General features: G+C 42.1%; 1 protein-coding gene across 1 annotated transcript in view; it reads right to left on the minus strand.

Annotated features, from left to right (window-relative positions):
* ADCY9 (adenylate cyclase 9) overlaps window positions 1-20,811 on the minus strand; it is a 152,070-nt gene that overhangs the window by 19,054 nt on the left and 112,205 nt on the right. Inside the window, exons 3-5 of the mRNA XM_037029937.1 lie at window positions 16,286-16,476; window positions 3,189-3,293; window positions 2,020-2,237 (exon numbers count right to left, since the gene is read on the minus strand). Of these exons, the coding sequence (XP_036885832.1) occupies window positions 2,020-2,237; window positions 3,189-3,293; window positions 16,286-16,476 (514 nt within the window). The remainder of the gene's footprint in view (window positions 1-2,019; window positions 2,238-3,188; window positions 3,294-16,285; window positions 16,477-20,811) is intronic.

Below are 20,811 nucleotides of genomic sequence, written 5' to 3' on the forward strand. Positions count from 1 at the left end.
GCTTCCTCTTTTCCTTACAACAGAGCGAACTCTCTTTTTGTGTTAAGTGTGCAATACCTTACTAATCTCAGACTCAGAAAAGAGAAAATTCTGTCCTTTAATGTTGATCCACCATCACGACACCCTACAAATGCTCAATATAATTTTTTCCAAGTGCAAGGGTATGTTCACAAAAAAGATGACATATGAGACCATAAAACAAGTATCAATAAACATAAAAGGACTGAAATCATATAGAGTATGTCTTTGACCATGATGACATTGAGTTAGACATTAATAACTATATCTAAATGCCATTCTTCACTAAAAGTAGTGAGGGTTCTTTCAAGAAATGTCTGATTCCTGAGCTGGGGCAGGGAAGATAAAAAATGAGCCTGCGATAGCCCGTGGTGCTACACCAGCACTGTCGACCTTTTTCAACTCGTGGCACATATAAATTAATTATTAAAATTCTGCCACACATGAAAAAATACATCTTTTGCTGACCTGACTCCCCCACAAAAAAAAGTATAAGTTTGATTCCTTCACACTGGAAAGCTATTGTCATTTTTTATTTGACAATTTAAGGGAAAACAGGTCAGTGTCCCTGACTAAAGAGCTGGCACACCAGATGAAAATCGCTGTGCTAGAATGTAAAAAATTGCTCATAATAAATGACTGAGTAATGCCAAAATGACACAGGAGCCAGCCTGAAGGGGGGCTCCTGATGGCCAGATTTGGTACAACTGGGGCATCAAACTAGAGTAAGGCCAATGATGGACTATGTCTTTTTAAGTAGAGCAGACTCTGTGGGTCCAGGTTGCTAACACAGGGGGAGACAGGGAAGAAGTGGGAGGGACTTTGCTTGGCCGTGGAGCACTAGTGCCGAGGGACAACGGTGCAGCTGGTGCTGAGTGGAAAATCACTGTGCCCAACCATCGTAGTAAAGCCTGTTACAGGCAGAAACCACCAGTGGAAATAAAATCTAGCATTTGATGAGGAATGGGATATTTACATGATCTTCCCACACCCTGCTTATAAGTCACAAGAAGAAAATTATAACTACAGATTGGAGAAGGCTGCAGCACTTGCCTGGCTGACCAAAATTACTATGCAGATGACGGACAAATAACCACCAGACACGACACCTGAGAAGGACATACCCCTTCTGTAGTATCTGTCCAGCCTAAATGTAATCATGAGGAAACACACAAATCCAATTTCAGGATTATTTTATAAAAGAGCTAGGCCTGCATTTTTCAAAACTGTCAACATCATGAAAGACAGAATGGCTGAGGAACTGTCTTAGATTCAAAAAGACTGAAGAGGACTGACACTAGATGATACAATCTGTGGTCCTAGACTGGATCCTGTACTAGAGGGAAAGGAAGTACTACCAAGACATATTGGACCAGCTGGCAAAACTGGAATGTAGACTGCAGATTAAATAAAATATCACTCACATCAATGCTAAGTTTCCTGAATTTGGTAACTAGGATTATGTAAAAGAACATCTTTGTTGTTAGGAAACATAGTATTAAGGGGTAAAGAGAATGATGTATTCAAGTTAGTTACATGGGTCAGAAAAAATAATAAATTTCATAGAGAAGGGGGAGCGAAAGGAGAATAAAACAAACAGTAAAATGCTAAAAGTTAGAAAGTCAGGCAAAGCGTATAAAGCAGGGGTGTCCAACCTTTTGGCGTCTCCGGGCCACACTTGAAGAAGAGTGGGCCACACTAAATACACAAACACTACTTAAAACTGATGAGCCAAAAAAAAAAAAGGTTTTAAGTAAATGTACAATTTTGTGTTGGGCTTTCTTCATAGCCATCCTGGGCATATGTAGCCCACAGGCCGCAAGTTGGACACCTCTGGTATAAAGGAAATTGTTTGTATTATTCATGCAACACTTCTATATGTTTTAAATTACTTCAAAGTAAAGTAACACACTAACAACACATGAGGGATAAGGTAATTCAGAAAAAGGGAGAGGCTTCTACCTGAAAACTTTACTTCAATGCCCATGGCTCCATTCTTACCTGTCTTCTTTGATAACATCGACAAAGTGGGCATCTGTTTTCTCCCGGATGTTCTTGAATCTCAGTGGAAGGAGAGCAGACTGGTCCAAGCTGACACCTGCCCATCTTCCCTTTTCCTGTAAGATCTCACACAGAGAGGTCTGGCTATTGGTGAGTTTCTCTTCTTGGGGAGGGCTCAGAAGTCCATTTTGGGTCTTAGAATTGTGTCCACCAGAAGCCTGCCTCAAGACAAGAGAGAAGCGACATAGAAGTGGTCTGTGGGTGTGCAAGAGTGCAATTCCACCCAACCCCTCTACTATGCTGGGGTCCCACTGTCTGCACACTACACCTTCCAATCTCTGTTTTAATCCAAACTCTCAACCTCTTTGCCCACCTGCTTTTCCCTGTCCTCTTAGTTTGTCAAATTACACCTCTAGGCATTCACACAACCAGGGAGGTTGAGGCTTTCAGAGTTTGCAGACCATAGAACCAGGGTTCCAGAGGGCTGTGTGGAAGGTTTAAGGGAATCAGGAGAAGTGCAAGGGTGGATACAGAGAAAGGAAACCCCTATGGGCTGTAGCTTAAGAAAGGGTGACTGCCTGTCTGCAACACAGACTGACCCAGTGTTGCACGGATCCATGGGCAGATGACATGGAGGCGGATGACAGATAAAGGTCTCCTGGAGGGCCAGCCTTCATAGCTGCTTGAAAGGCTCTCAGGTTTGGTCTTTGTTATGCTTTCCACTGAGACTTCCTGGTCTCAGGAACTTTCTGGTTCCAAATGAGACTTTTCTGGCATTGTCTCACTGCTGTCCCTAACTGCAAGTCCCTCTTCATGGTGTCTCTTATCCCAACGTCCCCTCTTCTTTTTGCTAATCCATATTCCACCATATTTTGAGTCCAACCTCCAGCTCTACAAACCTTCCCTAACTAATGCACATGTCTTTGAACCCTTATTGCCCATTAGGGATCCCATCCAGTTCAGCATGTGATTACTTCTCATAGATTAGTTCTGACCCTCTATCCTGTTCTTTACTGGTCTGTTCAAAACTCAAAGGACTAGAAGGTGTGGAACCATGTCACCTAAGAGGAGTTATTCTAAGAACTGAGAAGTTGACAAGTCATGAGTGCCATCTCAGGTAGATGCGCCAGGAGAGGAACTGACAGGAATGACAGCCAGGAGCTTGTTACCTTGGTGTTATTTTTATGCTCCTCCTGACAGCCGTTTTGCACTGCTCCTCCTTCTGCACCAGCTTCCGATTTGGGAGCGAATGTGATTCTGCAAGAAGGGCAGGTCTGCAAGAAAAACACAGACCATAGGATCTCAGACAGAAAACAGGACCACAATACATAATTCAAACAGATCCTCTATCGTTGCAATTTGCTGTCATGTAGAATGGTTGTAACCAACAGAAGGCTTACTGATCCACTCCAGGATGAGTTAAAGACAAAATGGCAAAGTGAAAATGGAAACATGTCCACCTAAGACCTGTACATGAATGTTACAAAACAGCCAAAAACTACAACTCAAATGTCCATTAACAGATGAATGGATCTAACCATATAATGGAATATTATTTAGCTATCAAAATGAATGAAGTACTGATTTAGGCTACAATGAACCATGAAAACAATATACTCAGTGAATGAAAACAGACACAAAAGGCCACATACTGAATGATTCCATCCATATAAAATGTCCAGAAAAGGCAAGTTCATAGAGATGGAAAGGAGACTGGGTGTTGCCAGGGGGAGGGGGGATAAGGGAATGGGCAGGACCTAATGCAGCTGTCCTCAGTCTTTTTGGCACCAGGGACTGGTTTTGTGGAAGACAATTTTTCCACAGACCTCGAAGAGGCGGATGGTTCTGAGGTGATTCAAGCGCATTGCATTAAGCTCACCTCCTGCTGTGAGGCCCGGTTCCTGTGAGGTCTGGACCGGTGCCGGGCCATGGGCTGGAGGTTGGGGACCCCCAATCTAATGGACATGGGATTTCTTTGGGGGAGTAATGAAAATGTTCTAAACTTGATTGTGATGATAGTTGCACGAATTTGCAAATATACTACAAGTTATCAAACTGTATACTTTAAAGGGGTTTCTTGGTATGTGAACCACACCTCAGTGAGGCTGCTGCCATTGACCAACCCACCGTTTCCCTACAAGAGAACACTAAGCCGAGGTCTGCGAGCTCTACATGATAGTGAGCTGTTCCTAGAAAATAGGCTGAATAACCAGAGGGACCTGTTTATAGACCTAGGAATTCTTAAAAGCTTGCAGAAATTAGCTGATCTAGAAAAGAAAAGGGAAGACAATACTGACAGGTAGAGTAGAAAGGGCAGCAAGGCCTTCATTTCTCATAAGCCAGGGTTCAAATCCCATCTCAAATCCTTACTCATTTTGGAGGATTCTGTTCAAGCCACTCACCTCAGTTTTCTCATCTGTAGAAAGAGCCTGCTAACACTTTTCTTGAAAATATGTGATAAGGAAGCCTAGCGTCGTTCCTGGCTCTCTTAATAAATGTACTATTATTATTAATGTGATGCATTAAACTAGGAATTGTCATTGAGATAGCAACTAACCACTTCCAGTGGAGAAGATAAACTGTACCAGCAAAAATATATTAGGACTAAAAAAATTTCCTTACATAGCATTGTTACACATTGGAATACATTATAGGAAGCTAAATATTATTTCAGAAATTTAAAATAAGTATCATTTAATACCTAAAGGCAAGGACACGACCCAGATCACATCCCAACTTAGATTTCGGGCCCACACTGTATTAAATAAAAGAAATAAAGACTCTAAAGAGGTGTGTAATTTGGGAATCTGATGCAATGCACAAGCTAAGTTTGAACATTTTATATTCACCAAAAAATGAAAACAAACACAACAGAACTTACGTACCTGATCTAACATAACGTTAACTAACATACCTGAGCAAAGAGTAGTACCTAGGTGAAATCTGGTTATAGTTCTTTAAAAATTGTCATTATTAATGGATAAAATGTTCTAATTATCAATACACACAATAAAATTATTTAAAAGTATATCTTGGTATTGACTGAGTTAAACTTCAAGATATTTTACCAATGGGGACACTGATCTTCTCAAATAAAAAATAAATCCAAAATTGCAATACCACACAAATGGGAGTTCCCTTCCCAGCCCCCATAGTAGGCATAAAGTACACATGCCCAAGAAATGCCCAGCGAGGTCCTGAGGGTGCCCCCTAGTGGGGATAGAAGTAAATGACTTTGGTGGTGGCAGTGGTGGCAGACTTGCTTCTCTAGGAAAACAGTGGCCTTTTCAGGGGCCAAGTAGTGAGTGGCCTGTGGGTGGAGTAGATCCAACTTGGAGTGTGGGAACGGTGTGAAAGACTCTGAGTCAAACCCTTAGGGTCCAGGGAATTTCACAATCTTGTAAAGACACAATGAAAGAGTAAAAAGCTATTACTCTGACCATTTTTTAAACATTAAGACTAGAGAAGTAGGATGATCACCTTTAACAGTGATTAAAGGCAATGGCTTTGAAATCAAACTGTCATGGACTGGTGCTACCACTTAATAGGGACTCTCTCTGAGTCTCATTTTCTTCCTTGGTAAAAAGGAACTGTATCTAGCTTGAAAAATTATTATAAGGGCAAAATGAATTAACACAAATAAAGCATGTCAGAGGTACTTTAAACCAGCTTTGTTTTGTGCATCCACTCTAATCCTGTGATACTGACTTTCTAGATCAGTGAACTGAAGATGATGAGGCCGCATTCTGGCCCAACAGGAGGGAAGCTGTGACGGACTGGTAATGTCTGCCGTGGGTGAGAGGTGGACAAGTGAAGGTGTACGTGCACTGATCACAGCTTGGCTCTGCACAAGGTCTGAAGTGTTAGTGAGTATTCAGTAATGTTGGTATTTAATATTAAAGCTTCTGGTCACTATTCTCTCTGGTTATAAAAATAGTTTATCTGCTAATTTAAAGTCCCTGATCACAGACAGGGCAGTCATCCTTGGTATCTGCTCTTGCGTAGCCATTTTTTTTATTACTTATCTCGTGGCATCAGTTGTTTCTGAGTATTTTCCTCTCAAGTACACTTGATGCACTTTTAAAGTGCATCAAGTGTACTTGCGAAAAGAAGGCCATCTGCTTCTTAGGAATTCCACTGCACACTGGTTTTATGTGTATATGATGTTTTATGCATTTAGAGCCACAAATAAACAACAGTGACTATCAAACCAATCCAACAGCAAAGGGCACACACTCTCCACAAAGGATTCCCTTGACAGGAATCGGGGTCACACAACTTAGATTCTGCACCCTCTCTGTGAAGGTCTTGGCTGCAAAGGGGTTGAAAGGCCTATGGAGACTGGGAGTGCCCATTGGTACCTGCTAATCTTCGGGGAGCCTGGCGCAGTGGTCTTCACAAATGGCCAAGTCAAAATTATGTCCTTGGACAAAGAGGCTATGTGGGCCTGTACCCTGTTGTGATAAAATGTTCTAATACAGAGGTAAGATCTTGTAGAGCTGCCCACAAAACAACCTCAGGGAGCAAAGGCACAGACATACACTGTTAGAGTCCAAATGTTCATAATGGTCTAGGAGTCCCCACTGAGAGAGGTTCGGGGACTCGTTGGTGTCACATGTGAAGCAGCAGAGAGTAGGACCTACGACTAGGACTCCTCATGGCCTGAACAGTGCTCACTGCTCACTCAACATTCCCACAGCAGCTTTGCCCTGAGTGGGGACATGGGGTTGGGTGGGAGAACAAGCTGTGGACCTGCTTTGAAAATGTTGCTTTGTCATTTAATTTCTTCTTTAGCTACCTTCCTTTGGGGGGGGGGGTTTAATTAAAATTGTAAAACAAATTAAACAAAAAATCTTCAAGAAATACATCTTCCCTGATGGTGTTATTCTCATATCTCAACTTCCCCTTCTGCTCTGTGGTGAGAGCCCATTCTGTATGAGAAGGGCCCCACCACGCAATGGTTAGGTGGGTTTACTTCCCCTCTCCACCTGTGACAGCCATTTCCCTTTAACCATTATATATTAAAGCTTTATGTTAATTGGGTTAAAACATCTCACAAACTACTTTTTGCTAGGCATGCAGACACCTCTTTGAAATGTCTGCCAACCCATTAAATGTCCCTCTCTCCCCCTATGCCGCTGCCAGTAACTACATCCCTGAGAAACCTTCACTGGGAAGCATTTCAGACTTCAGGGAACTACCTGGGATATCCTGCCACCTTGGGAGGCATGCCTGAGCAACTGACTCACAGGGAAGCAACAGTGGTGGGCACATTAGATAAAGCTGTTGTAATGATGGCAGCTGCTATGACTTAGAAACACCAATGTATAGAGGGCACACCATGAATGATAATCAGGCCCTTAACCAGGCAATGTCTGCAGTCTCCTGTACTTGATCTCAATTAATCCTCATAACACTTCGAAACAAAAGTGATTGCTCTGACCACACACAGATGGTCACCAACAGTGGGGCCCAGATTGCAGAGCTCCTGGCCCCTGACCACCATGAAGCTTCTCTCTGGCCTCCTTTCCTGGTATAAGGAGGATCCAGGAATAATCCTGGCACTCTGGTCTCCTCTGCCTCATTCCATGAAGGGACCAAGGCAGTTAGGACCACATCCTGGTTCTTTTAAATGGCACTATTGGCACACTGGTATCAAGGGAAGCTTCATCAAGGTAAAGTACCCCAGACAGAGTATTTCCTAGGCCAAAGAGTACACTCGCTATTGCCTGGGAAACCTGAGGTCCCATTGGAGATCACCCAAGAGCAAGTTCTTTATTTTCCCAGGTTATCTGTGCTCTTTCCCCCAACATGAACATGGGCTCAGAGGGAAGGTTATAACTATTTCTGTAACACACTTGGGGGCATTTGCATTTATTTTTTAACAGACTTTGACACATGCACCCTACAATCTGTTCAGAGTATATAGCACAGAGCTACAAAATAGTTTTTTTCTTCAAGGCTATTTCTCTTCACAAGATAAATCATTTCTAAGCTAACAGCTGTCCTTTTTCATAACTGTCAAAGGAGGGAGCAGGGAAGCCTGTTTTCTGAGAAACGAGGAGGAAACACCAGAAAAGCCATGGCTTCGCCTGTTCAGTCTGCTGAATACAACTACTAGGCAAGCTGTCGTGTGACCAGAAGCACCCCTTACTCCCCAAACTCAAAACTCAGGTTGAACATGGTGTATAGGAACATTCAACATCACTGTAATACAGCTTACTGAGGCCATTCCAAGTTCTAGGCTCTCTGCCTATATTACTTTATTTAGTCCTCATAACACCTATGAAGCTGACACTATGATTACCCTGATATTATTTTTTAAAAGATTTTATTTATTTATTTTTTGGCAGAAGGGAAGGTAGGGAGTAAGAGGGGGAGAGAAACATCAGTGTGTGGTGGCCTTTCACATGCCCCCTACCAGGGACCCAACCCACAACTCAGGCACATGCCCTGATTTGGAATCAAACTGACAACCCTTTAGTTCACAGGCTGGCACTCAACCCACTGAGCCACACCAGCCAGGGCTGATTAGCCCCATTTTATACAGGAGGAAACTGAGGCACAGAAGAGAGTTACACAGAGTTACACAGTGGGAGTTTAAGGCCAGGCAGTAGCTTCCTCAACCCCAAACACACATGTATGACATCTCCAAGTGAACAGGAATCACCTTGCAATGTGAGCAGAAGTCATCCTGGCTATTACACAGCACTGGGGGGCCGGTGCATGGGTGATTTCTGCTAACAAAATACCAGAGAAAAGTAGAAGCAAAATATTAGAGGAAAATAGAAGCAGTAATTGTTACCCCCTCAAAAAGAAAGGCAACCTAAAGCTTTAAGAACAGGGAGTGAACACCTTGAGAATACTGGAGGCAAAAGCATAAACAAAACAAAACCTGTGAAAATCAGGCACAGGATCTCAAAGTCATGGAGTGGTGAATCACAGAACCTTGCTCAGATTCCTGAGTGCTACATGGCTACTACATTTATTAACTGGGGTTCACAAGGCAAGACCACTGTTACTATGTTGTGGAAATACTCCACCAAAAAGTCAAAAAAAGGAAGTTATTTCCTATTTTGAAAAATTTCATTTATGTCCAATTCCTCATATTCAGAGTTCTCAGTTTCCCCCATAATGTCCTGTTTCTGACCTGGGATGCCATGTTGCACTTAGTTGTTCTCTCTCTTAGACTCCTTTGGTCTGTGGCAGGTCCTCAGCCATCCCTGCCTTCGATGACCCTGTCACTTTTAAAGTGCCCTGGTCAAGTAATTTGTAGACTGCCCTTGAATCTGGATTTGTCTGATGCTCTCACGCAGTTGACTCAGGTTTGGAATTTGGAGAACTCCACAGAGGTGATGTGCCCTTTTCAGCACCTCACATCACTGTGTACAGGACCCCACTACTCTGACTAACCTTCCTCATCCGTGATGGAGAGCCTGCCAGGTTTTCCACTGCCAGTTACTATTTTTCCTTTTAAAATGAATAAATATCTGGAGGAGAGGAGGGATGCTTAGAAGATATGCAAATATTCCATTTCTCCTAAATGCATAACCACTAATTTTAGAGTTCATTGATGGATCTTGCCTGCAACAACTATTACTGTGATGTTCTAATGGGGATTTCCTTTTGCTCATTTCTTCTACATCAGATGAAATTCCTAAGAAAGAGCTGTCAATTTATATGTGATATGCTTTCTCCTAATTAAAGGACACATACACAAACAACTACAAATATAGATAAATCTTAAAAAGTAATTTTTAAGAAAATTTACTTTATATCCATATTTCAGAGCCAGCAGACTACCATTTATTCTTTTTTATAACAGTTTTATTGAGATATAATTAACACACCATACAATTCACTATTTAATTTGATGGTTTTAAGTTTAGTCACCATTTATAATAAATACTTAATTTCTAAACTATAGCCCTGGCTGGTGTGGCTCAGTGCATTTAGTGCTGGTATGCAAACTGAAGGGTTACCGGTTTGATTCCCAGTCGGGGCACATGTCTGGGTTGGGGACTGGGTCCCCAGTGGGGGGGGGGGGTGTGAGAGGCAACTGATCAATGTATCTCTCATATATCAATGTTTTTGTCCCTCTCTTTCTCTTTCCCTTTTGCTCTCTCCAAAAATAAATAAAATCTTTTTAAAAAATAAAACAGAACTATATAAGTAGTGTGTGTATATATATGTGCCTGTGTGTTTATATATCTACATATAGATATATAGGTTTCTATAATGAAGATATACAGATATATATATATAGATATAGATATAGATATAGATATATATAGAGAGAGATCTACTACCTTTTCCATTTCTATACTGAATTAATTAAAAGTAGAGGCCTTCTGCTTCCTCAAACTGAACCTCAGCCTATAGCTGAGGCTATTCATAATCATTTTACAGACAAATAATACAAAAAACAAGGAGATAAAAGAAGTGAACATTTATTTGGAGTCTTGGACAAGGGTTTGATATCCAAAATATATAAAGAACTCATATGGCTCAACATCAGGAAGACAAAAAATCCAATTAAAAAGTGAACAAAGGACCTGAACAGACACTTCTCCAAGGAGGACATACAGAGGGCCCAGAGACACAGGATGCTCAACATCACTAGCCATCTGAGAGATGCAAACTAATACCACAGTGAGATACCACCTCACACCAGTCAGAAAGGTCATCTTTAACAAATCAACAAACAACAAGAGCTGGTGAGCACGTGGAGAAAAGAGAACCCTAGTGCACTGTTGGTGGGAATGCAGACTAGTGCAGCCACTGTGGAAAACAGTACGACATTCCTTTAAAAAAATTAAAATGTAACTGCCTTTAGACCCAGCAATTCCACTGCTGGCATTATACCCTGAGAATCCTGAAACACCAGTTTAAAAGAACCTATGCACCTCAATGTTCATAACAGCATTATTTATAACAGCCAAGTACTGGAAAGAGCCTAAGTGTCCATCAGTAAATGAGTGGATCAAAAAACTGTGGTGTGTTTACAAAAAGGAATATTATGCAGCAGAAAGAAAGAAGGAACTCCTACCTTCCATGACAGCATGGATGGAACTGGAGATTATTATGCTAAGTGAAATAAGCCAGGAGATGAAAGACAAATACCATATGATCTCACCTATGAGAGGAACCTAATGAACAAAACAAACAAATGAGCAAAATAGAACCAGAGGCATGGAAACAAGAAAGCAACTTACTTGTTGGAAATAAGGGTGGAAAGAAGGGAAAGGGTGGAAACAAGGAACATGTATGAATGACTGATGGACATGGACAACAGGATGGGGATTGTCTGTGGGAGCTGGGGGTGGGCTGGGCGGAGGAGGGAAATGGGGGGAAAAATTGGGACAACTGTAACAGAACAATAATAAAATACTTATTTAAAAAAATAAAGTGTGCCCTGGCTGGTGTAGCTCAGTGGATTGAGTGCGGGCCTGTGAACCAGACGATCACAGTTCAATTCCCAGTCAGGGCACATTCCTGGGTTGCAGGCCAGTTCCTGGCAGGGGCCAGTTCCCAGCAGGGGATGCACAAGAAGCAACCATACATTGATGTTTCTCTTCCTCTCTCCTTCCCTTCCCCTCTAAAGATAAATGAATAAAATATTTTAAAAAATAAAAAAATAAAGTGAGTCTCTTGTAGGGGAAAAATGTCATGGCAACTGTCATAGAAGAATGATCCCTAGGGCTAGTAACCTCAAAGGAAAAGTACAACCCTTTTGAAAATAGGATAGGTCCTCTCTGAATTGCTCCACGTGAACAAATGTATACCATCAGCCTCATTACTGGCTGTAAACATGAGCACACAGAGCACACAGCCTTGAGCACACACACCCATGAGCACACAGCCTTGTTTTGAATAACAGATTTAGGTAAACTCACAATGATAGCCAAGCAGGTGCATTTCCATGAGCTCTTTCAGAAATGAGCTTAAGATGGTGTCATAGTTCACATAGTTAACTGATTAGGATTGATGTAACAAATGAAAAAGAAAACAAGAAAAAAAAATCAACCCCCCACATCTTCGGTTTTCATTTCTTGGTTCTTCACGAAGACATCAGATCAGCTATTGTTATCACCTACAGCTTCATGCCAAATGAGCAGCAGACCTCCTCTGCAGAGCTGAGGTCACACTAACTAGGCCAAGCACCCATACTCCAATTATACATTCGTTACATGGTTACAACCCACACAGCAACAACCAAGGACAAAAATGGAAGAACCTCTCTCCAGTCAGAACAAGTGGAGAAGGCGAGACCTTCCCAAGATAGTCAATGACTCATTGTGGGCAAATCAACACCACATCTATGTTTCCTCCTGTCCTTCTTTACTCCTACAGTGGTCACTGTCCACATTTCCACATGGAGTGAATGAATTCATGTCCTGGTGTTAACTGAGCATTTACTGCAAACCTAGCCTTCATGGGAATTATTAATTCAGTTAAACTTCACAAGAACCCTGAGAGACTGCCTCACCATCACCATTTCACTGTGACTTAGAAAAGTTAAGCAACTTGCTTACAAGCCCCAAAGCCAAGTCTTTAAGAACAATCCTCAATTTCAAGTTTTGACCTTTCCTATAGCACTAGAGTTGCCTTCTGTGACTATGACATACAGAGCCCTTGTGTCCTTCCTGGGCTCCCTTCTTAACTCCTCTTTCCCCTATTCCAAACCCTAGGGTATCTTCAGAAGCTCAGGCTCAGAGAGCTGTGTGCCACGGTGCTAGCAGTGCCCCACTCCCCACAGCCCCCCATTGTGTAATGCCAGGGCTTTTGATGAAAGACCCTCACTGTCACTCACAGGAGAAGTCAATGCTCGAGTGTGGGAGGGTTCTCTCTGACCTGAGGATCAAAGCTCTGTCCTTTGACATGACTACAGTTTCTCATCATAGTACTAGGTCATCATAGTACTCAGACTATTTTATGAAATATTAGATAAGACTTCTCTAGCTACAAACTGAGAAATAACTTACAGACACATAGAACAGGTGTGCTAGGAAGGAAGACAAATGCTTCCTAGACATTACTTTGCTTCTATGTAGTTCTGCTCAGGCTTCTCAGTTCAATCCTTCTTCGGCTAGCTCTGTGAAGTTCTATCTTCCTGTGTATCATTTAAGAATTAAAAATTTAGGCCAAAAGAAAGTTGTAATTATCTACTATATGCCAGGCATCATGCTGGACACTTGGGGAAAATATAATTTTTTAAAACATGGGCCCTGTCTGAATTTCAAGAGCTCACAGTAAGGCACATAAGAAACCTAAGGCAAATACTGAAGACTATATATGTTAGAGCTATAATGTTTTAGTATTATTGGGCAGAGGAGTCATAGAAAATAGTAATGAAAGTGACCTGTGAAAGGCAAAGAGGAGTTTTTAGGGAAGAAGGGAAGCAATGTGCATTGCAGGCAAGAGGAGCAGCAGGACCAAGACAGCATGCACTCACTTGATGAACATTTACTGAACACCTTTTCTCTAATTTCTTGGTTCTTGCATGCAAACCCTCTCACTAGACAAGCATTCTCCCAAAGGAGCAGCTTGAAAAAAGAAATCTGTGGTCAAAGAGGTCTGAGAATGCTGCATACAGCAACCCTCTCTGGAGACCTAAGTATGCATATTAGCATACTAAAGGCTCTGAGAAGTCCTGCAGTAAAGAAACCTTTTCAGTGTTGTTTAACCTAGACCTTCCCACATTTGCCTGACCACAGAACCTTTTTTCCATGCTTGATACCTATGACCATTGAGAGAAAGTACTGCTCAAGGGAACACAGGGGAAACACTGCATCACACCAGGGTAGGAAGGAACTGTGAGGTCTATGACAAATCTACATGGGAGCTAACTCTGGCTGGATGAGGTAACAACAGCAACAAAGGAGATGAAAGCCTACTGACAGGAAGAGTCAACAGACCCTGGTGAAGGAATAGGAGGAGCTAGTCTGGGATTCTTGCTAACGAGAAGAGCTAACCATAGTCCAGATAATACAAGGCAACAAGCCAATGATATGCATATGAGGCACTGACAAGTTTAGAGGAAAAACCCACCCAAAGAATGCATGAGCAAGTAACTGATATTTTACATTTCTATTGTTCAAAAACCGGTACTTGAAGGAAGGCCTTATATGTCAGATTGTAATCTATATAATCTTCTAAGGCAGACCTCAGTTTTCCGCCTTTCAGCTTTAGGCTGCTAGTTCATAAAGATTCACTCAGTTACCCAGTACTTATATTTTATAAAGTTCTCACAGATGCCTGCTCTCACCTGATCCTTATCACAGGCACTAGAAGCAGAGAAGACAAGAGTGTGGCAAGGACTTCCCAAAGTGATAAAGCCTGGAGAGGAGACCGAGTCTTCTATCTCTTCCTTCTCCTTGCATTCCAACTGTAATTCTAACTTCCTGGGACAGCCCTAGTCTCAGATGTCTTCTGATCCCCCACAACACCATCAAAATAGCAGAAATTATACTTCAAAATCCAATTCATCAATCTCTTCTGGAAAGGGCACAAAAAATTTTTGCTCAAATTCCTTTTGGTAAACACGGTCAACTTAAGAGATCACAAGATTTTCAGGAAACTTTCAATGATTATTTGGAAAATGTATACAAGGTAACAGAATATACTAAATAGATTATGTCCATCCAGATTTCTTTGAAAAAAGTGAAGTCAGCAACTGCACTCCCTAATCGATAGAAACTCACATACACAAAATCTAAAATGGCAGCAAACACAACAAATCATTTATTTTTGGCTTTGAGCTCTATTTCTCTACTTAAATACAGCTCACTTTGAAGCCTTGAGGAAATTGTTTCTCCTTAGATAATGAAACTGTACTTGGATAGCCACGTTTTTGTGCCCCTTCCTGGCATGATATGCAAAGTGCCTCATATGCATATGCAACTTTCCTGCTACGCTCAATGACCATCGATGCACCCAGAGTTCCTTTCTGACCGTGTCAGTCCAGCAAAGAAGTTGTCTCGAAAGTGCAGGGGCATCAAAGAAATTTCATTACATTAGCTGTTACTCATATGCCAGAGAGTACAAGGAAGACAAGGAAGACAAGGCAAGTACCTACCCCACTGATCCTAAACCTGGGGTGATTTTACCCTCCCACCCATCCAGGGGACACCGGGTACTGCTGGAGACAGTCTTGGTTGTCACAATGGGAGGAGGGGGAGCTTCCGGCACTTAGTGGGTAGAAGCCTGGTATGCTGCTCAAATGTCTCACAGGCACAGAATGGCCCAAAATGTTGATAGTGTTGAGGCTGGGAATCTCTGCACTAAGTTAACAAAGCACACAATGACATGATATCTGAGTATAAACTTGAATGCAATAATTACACTAAGTAACTGGTGATTGGTCCTATGGATTTCGACACAAGTCAAATAATCCCAGCTGACTGCCACATTATGATGCCTATTAAGCTTAAATACCAACATAGCCAGTTTTCGAATCTGTTAAAGAATAGGTTGGATTAAAACCATAAGAATAGGCCATCACCCTGACCAATATATCATTGGGATATTTGAGAACACAGAAGTGAAGTGGATATATATTTTAACTGTCTTTAAAAAATAGAAATGGCAAATATTTAAACTGTTAAAATAAAGAAGAGGTACAAGTGGGGGAACTAAATCAAATGTGAAAACTGAGGAATAGGTCATAAACTAGACTGATTTAATATGCCCAAGGCCCATCATATTAATTCCTTAGTAGTTCACTATGACAGAAATGGATACTTCTTGACAGCCACCAAAACATCTCTATTCCAATAATGAAATACTATAATGTTCTTGGCAAGCCTTCACTCAGCTATGTCATAAGGTTCACCCACATCAACAAAATTTAAAATAATCATAAAACATTGGATTTCAGGAGACATAGAAATACTTGAGCAAGTGGTCTCTGAAATAAGAGACCAACTAGCTCTCCAGCAAGCAGCAAGGAGAATCATCTTTACTATTATTTATTAGCTTTTAAAAATCCTAAAAGATATCATAGGTTCCAGAGAAAGAAAATAACAACTCAAGTGAAAAGCATCTTTATGCAGTGTAGAAAGAAAACGGAGGTGCAGAACATGTCAAAAAAAGAAAAGATATTCAAAATGCAAAATGCTGCTTCTTTTATACTATACAAAAAAAATCACAAAACCAAATTGAAGGGCATTCCAGTCATCTGCAATAGCCCCAAAAGCTGTTTATTATTTCACATGTTCTACTGCAGAATTAATATAAAGTTTTAGAAGTAGGAAAAAAAACTAACCTTAAGGTTATCAAAGGTTTTGACAGTCTGCGCCAAGTCACTGACACTCCCTGGTGATGCTGTCCCCTGTCCCCTAGGGCCTGAGGACACCCGTGAGCCATCAATGACCTCAAAGCCAGAAAGCAAGGCCTCTGAACAGCTGCAATGAGACTCCTTCGCTCTCTGACCAGCTATCAGGTATGTCTTCAAACCTATGGATAAAAATTACAGTCAGCACAAGTTGAAACCACCGTTGGTTGAACGCAGCTCCATCTTGCTCTCTGTGCAGGACCTGCTCCTGAAAAGTTGAAAGTAAAGTGAAAATGTGAATATGTCATATTTTACTACTGACTTGCATCTTTCCAGATGCACAGCCTCATGGGAACATTTGCCTCCAAGATACACCATTTACTTACATTTTATTTTCTCTAAATGATGGATGTACATTTTATCTCTGAAAGATGAAATGAACATTTAAAAAATTTCTTCTTGAAAGGGTCACATGACCTCTTTGTGATAGCAGTAAATCAAAATGCTAGACCCTCTACATTTTGGGTGTATTTTTTCATCTCTCAATATTAGTCACTGACACATACAATGGTAGGTCTAGTTGTAAGGATGATATTAGACTATGGACCATTTTACTTTTGTCAGGGACTACAAAACTACCATGAAAAGTGAGACCATAATATGCACCAAAAGGGGTAATTAAAACCTCCACTGATTCAAATTTAGGAAGTATCTATTTTCTGTTGGATCCAAACATGCATAGCAAAAACATTAAGTTTTTGTTCAGCTGCAGTCTACATGAATTTTATCCTCTCACAAAATCCTCATTTTTAAAAAAACTTGATTAAATGAACAATTAACCTATATCTTTACAATTCTCATTAAAGGCTAAAATAAGAAACTAATGAATGCTACACTGTTAAGCACCTGTAACAGGTGTGTAGGTCCCTGCTGTGGGTATTCACTACTACCTGATGAGGAAATAATGAAGAATTCAATGAATTTCTGAAAGAGAAGAAAATCTGATTTAAAGAAACCCACCGAGGTTGGCTGGGATGGGAGTAAAAGACAGAAAACTGTACTTAAACAATTAAATTAAAAAGGGGGGGGAAAGAATCCACTGTGAATTTAACCAGACTGGAAATATATTAAAAGGGGTAACAGTGTAATTTATCTAATAAGTGTTTATTTTAGGACTGGTACACGTTATACAGGGTGAAGCAAATGCAGGTTTACAGTTGTGAGTATGCGAAACAGAGATTATTCTTGTATTATTATTTATTAATTATTGTATTATTTTCCATATGAACAACTGTAAACCTACTTTTGCCCCACTCAGTACTTGGAGAATAAAATCAAGAACAAAACAAGGGGTCTGTCTTGGAGAGTCTAAGGTATGGCAGAAGGGGGTAATGAAAAGCCATTCATGGAAAGACAATCAAAAGGTGATGTGTCTACATTACTGAACCTGCACGTTTTCTTACACTTAATACATATTTAATAAATCTTTAAAATTAATTAGTCAAACAACCTAGGGACTACTTAATAATCCCTAATCATTTTATAATTTCATCACATAATCTTTGTTCATCTCCTCTCTCTTCATAAAAATACCACATGGTGTATGTTTTTAAGTCAACTTTCTGAGACTTTGGCAAGATTCCTTAAAACACCTAGAGACATCCTTGAATATAGCCAAATCCCAGGTGAGAATCAAAAGACTTCTTAGATAAATTTTAGATGCTAAATGACCAAAGGAAATAGTGACATGCTCACTCTTAATTACGGTCCTAAACTTCCTTTTTTCTTCTCCAACAAAAACATATATCCCAACTTATGCATAGGATTGATCACAGTTATAGCTAATTACATGCATATATTGAATTGGAAACATGAACTAGAATACAATAGAAGAGTAAAAGCAACTTTATAGGAATTTCTGAGGCCCCTGTGTCTGTTTAGTCACAGACAATACTGCATTGATTTAGTCATTTCACCTTGGGAGCATTGAAAAACACAAAGTTTGTGGGCTAACCAGAGGAAAGTCCTATTTCTGGCTTTACAGTCTCTGGAGTAGCAGGCTTATTCTTGGTTCAACACAGGGCACAAAAAGACTGTCCCTGAAGCTGCTCTAATGATCTCTCCCCTGACTCCCAAGTATGGCAGGTTATGCAGCCCGGCAGTGGGTGGGGAGCGGCGCCTGAGGGAACACACCCTGCCACTGCAAGGATCCACCTGGGAGGCCAGAAGGAGGAAGAACATTTTTGACTGCAGGGGGTTAGAAGCTGCCACTGAAGGGAGATGTTTCCATTATGTCCACAGCCTGTCCTGACCCCAGAAGGGTGTTCACTATGAGATGCCACTGGCTTGGGACTCCCCTGGTTGAAGCTGCTGCTCCCTGTGGGTGAGGACTGTCCTGGAGCGTGAAGGTGGGGAAGGCAGAGAGGCCCTGCTCTCAGCTCTCAAACCGAGGAAGCATCTTTGGTCAGCTAACTGCCTATCTGCCCCCAACCACCACTGCCCTCTGTGTGGCTCCTGACCTGCAAGAGCCAGTGAAGGGGGCCTTTCCTGGAGGTGTAACAGCCAAAGCAGAGAAAAGGCTGAACCAGCAGACCTAAAGGGAAGTATCCTGAGTCCCACACAGACATGCATGATACTGAAGCCAGCATCTCAAAGCAGGAGCATGCCCACCACCAAGGAGGGTGCAGCAACAGTGCCCAACTCTGTAGTCACAAGCTCCAACACTGCCTTGGGGTGCACATCCCTGAGGTCTGTTATTACTACTATGAATTGTGACTGCCAAGTTGCTGCTCATTCGTCACTTATCAATGCCTCCATGCACTGTGATGAGTGCTGGGAGAACAAGCTAGAACACATCCACCACGGCCCCTACCTGTATGGGGCTGTCACATGAAGAGAGACGTAGGCAGCGGGCAGGATGAGGAAGTGATGGTTCTCTGGAAAGCGTAGGAGGGCAGCACCTTGCAAAAACTTGGAAACTAGGGAAGGTCTCCTGGATGAAGTGCCCTCCAAACTAAGAACTGAAATACAAAGGGAGGTGAACCCAATGAAAGCCAGCAGAGCCAGGGGTGGGGGCAGTTGTCATCAGGTTGTGGGTGATACTATATAGTCCATGAACAGGCCCTCCAGAAAGGGAGCTTTTGGCAGGCAGAGTTGGGGGATGAAAGTAAGTTTAATGTGGTTGGAACAGAGAATGTGTGGAGGGGAACAGCCAAAGGTGATCTGCGGCCATGCAGGTGCTGTATAGACCAGCTCCAAGAGTCTTCATGCTGGGGAAAATGGGGATGGTGGGAAGAGTGGTGGCAGGTTTGAGGCTTAGGGAAGGCCAGGGAGCTGTGGCTGCTACCCACAGTGGGTGGGAAGGAGTTAGGGAACATGGGAGTCAGGAAGTTAACGGTGGAAATAGGAACCTACTGCCCCCTGGAGAGATGGGCATGGCTCCTGCAGAGCAACCCGAGACTTAGACTCTACCACCTCCTCACTGCATGACCTGGAGTAACATACCCCAGGGCTCTGCATCTCTGTTTCCTCATAGTGAGGTGAGGCTAAGGACAGGACTCACCCCCACATGGCTCATGTGAGGATTAAACAATTAACACACATGAAGGCTTTCCAACAGTGCCTAGAACACATTGCTTCAAATCTGTTTCTAGCTTGAATTTTTCTGTAGGAAGCCCCTAATGACCAACTTATGCTGATGACACATTACTAGTGTTCCCAAAGTCAAACATACGTATGTATGTGTCCATAGCAAGCAAAATTGGTGAAGAAGTTATCTTTTTGAAAAAAATTAAAGAATTTAGTGATTTATTTTTAGAGAGAGGAGAAGGGAGGGAGTCAAAGAGGGAGAGAAACACCCATGTGTGGTTGCCTCTCACATGGTCCCTACTGGGGACCTGGCCCGCAACCCAGCCATGTGCCCTGACTGGAAATCAAATCTGCAGGCCAGCATTCAATCCACTGAGTCACACCAACCAATACCAAATTAATTATATATTTGTTTATGCTTCAATATAAAGCTAAATTTATAATGAAACCTTTTGCCAAAACTGGAGCAACAGCAGCATGATAAAGTAAGGCACAGCTTAGCTGCCTGATGTGAAATACCTGGGAAATGCATTAGGTCTGAGTGACTGAGTTCCAGCACTGTCAAGTCTGAGTCAAGACAGTTTATAAGAAGACTTTCGCCAAGATGGAGGCATAGGTGGAAACACTGTGCCTTCTCCCACAACCAAGTTTGAACACAACAAAGGTTTGGAGAACTAGGACACACCCAAAGACCAGAAAACGGAATTATACGGAAGTCTGACAACTACGAACCGTTCAACGGGGACGGTAAGAGAGGCGGAGCCAGCAGCGGAGCTGGGTCAGGCAGGACAGATCCCCCGACCCAGGAGCGCAGGCAGCCCGGAACCAGTCGTGGTGTGGGGCAGACTGACTGTGGTCGCACATTCGCGCACAGTGAGATGGACCACACAGGCCCCAGGGGGCAAACCCAGTGGTGGAGGGCTGACGGC

Source organism: Sturnira hondurensis, unplaced genomic scaffold, assembly GCF_014824575.4.
Source record: "Sturnira hondurensis isolate 20B ecotype Veracruz unplaced genomic scaffold, ASM1482457v3 Scaffold0020579, whole genome shotgun sequence".
Classification (NCBI taxonomy): Eukaryota; Metazoa; Chordata; class Mammalia; order Chiroptera; family Phyllostomidae; genus Sturnira; species Sturnira hondurensis.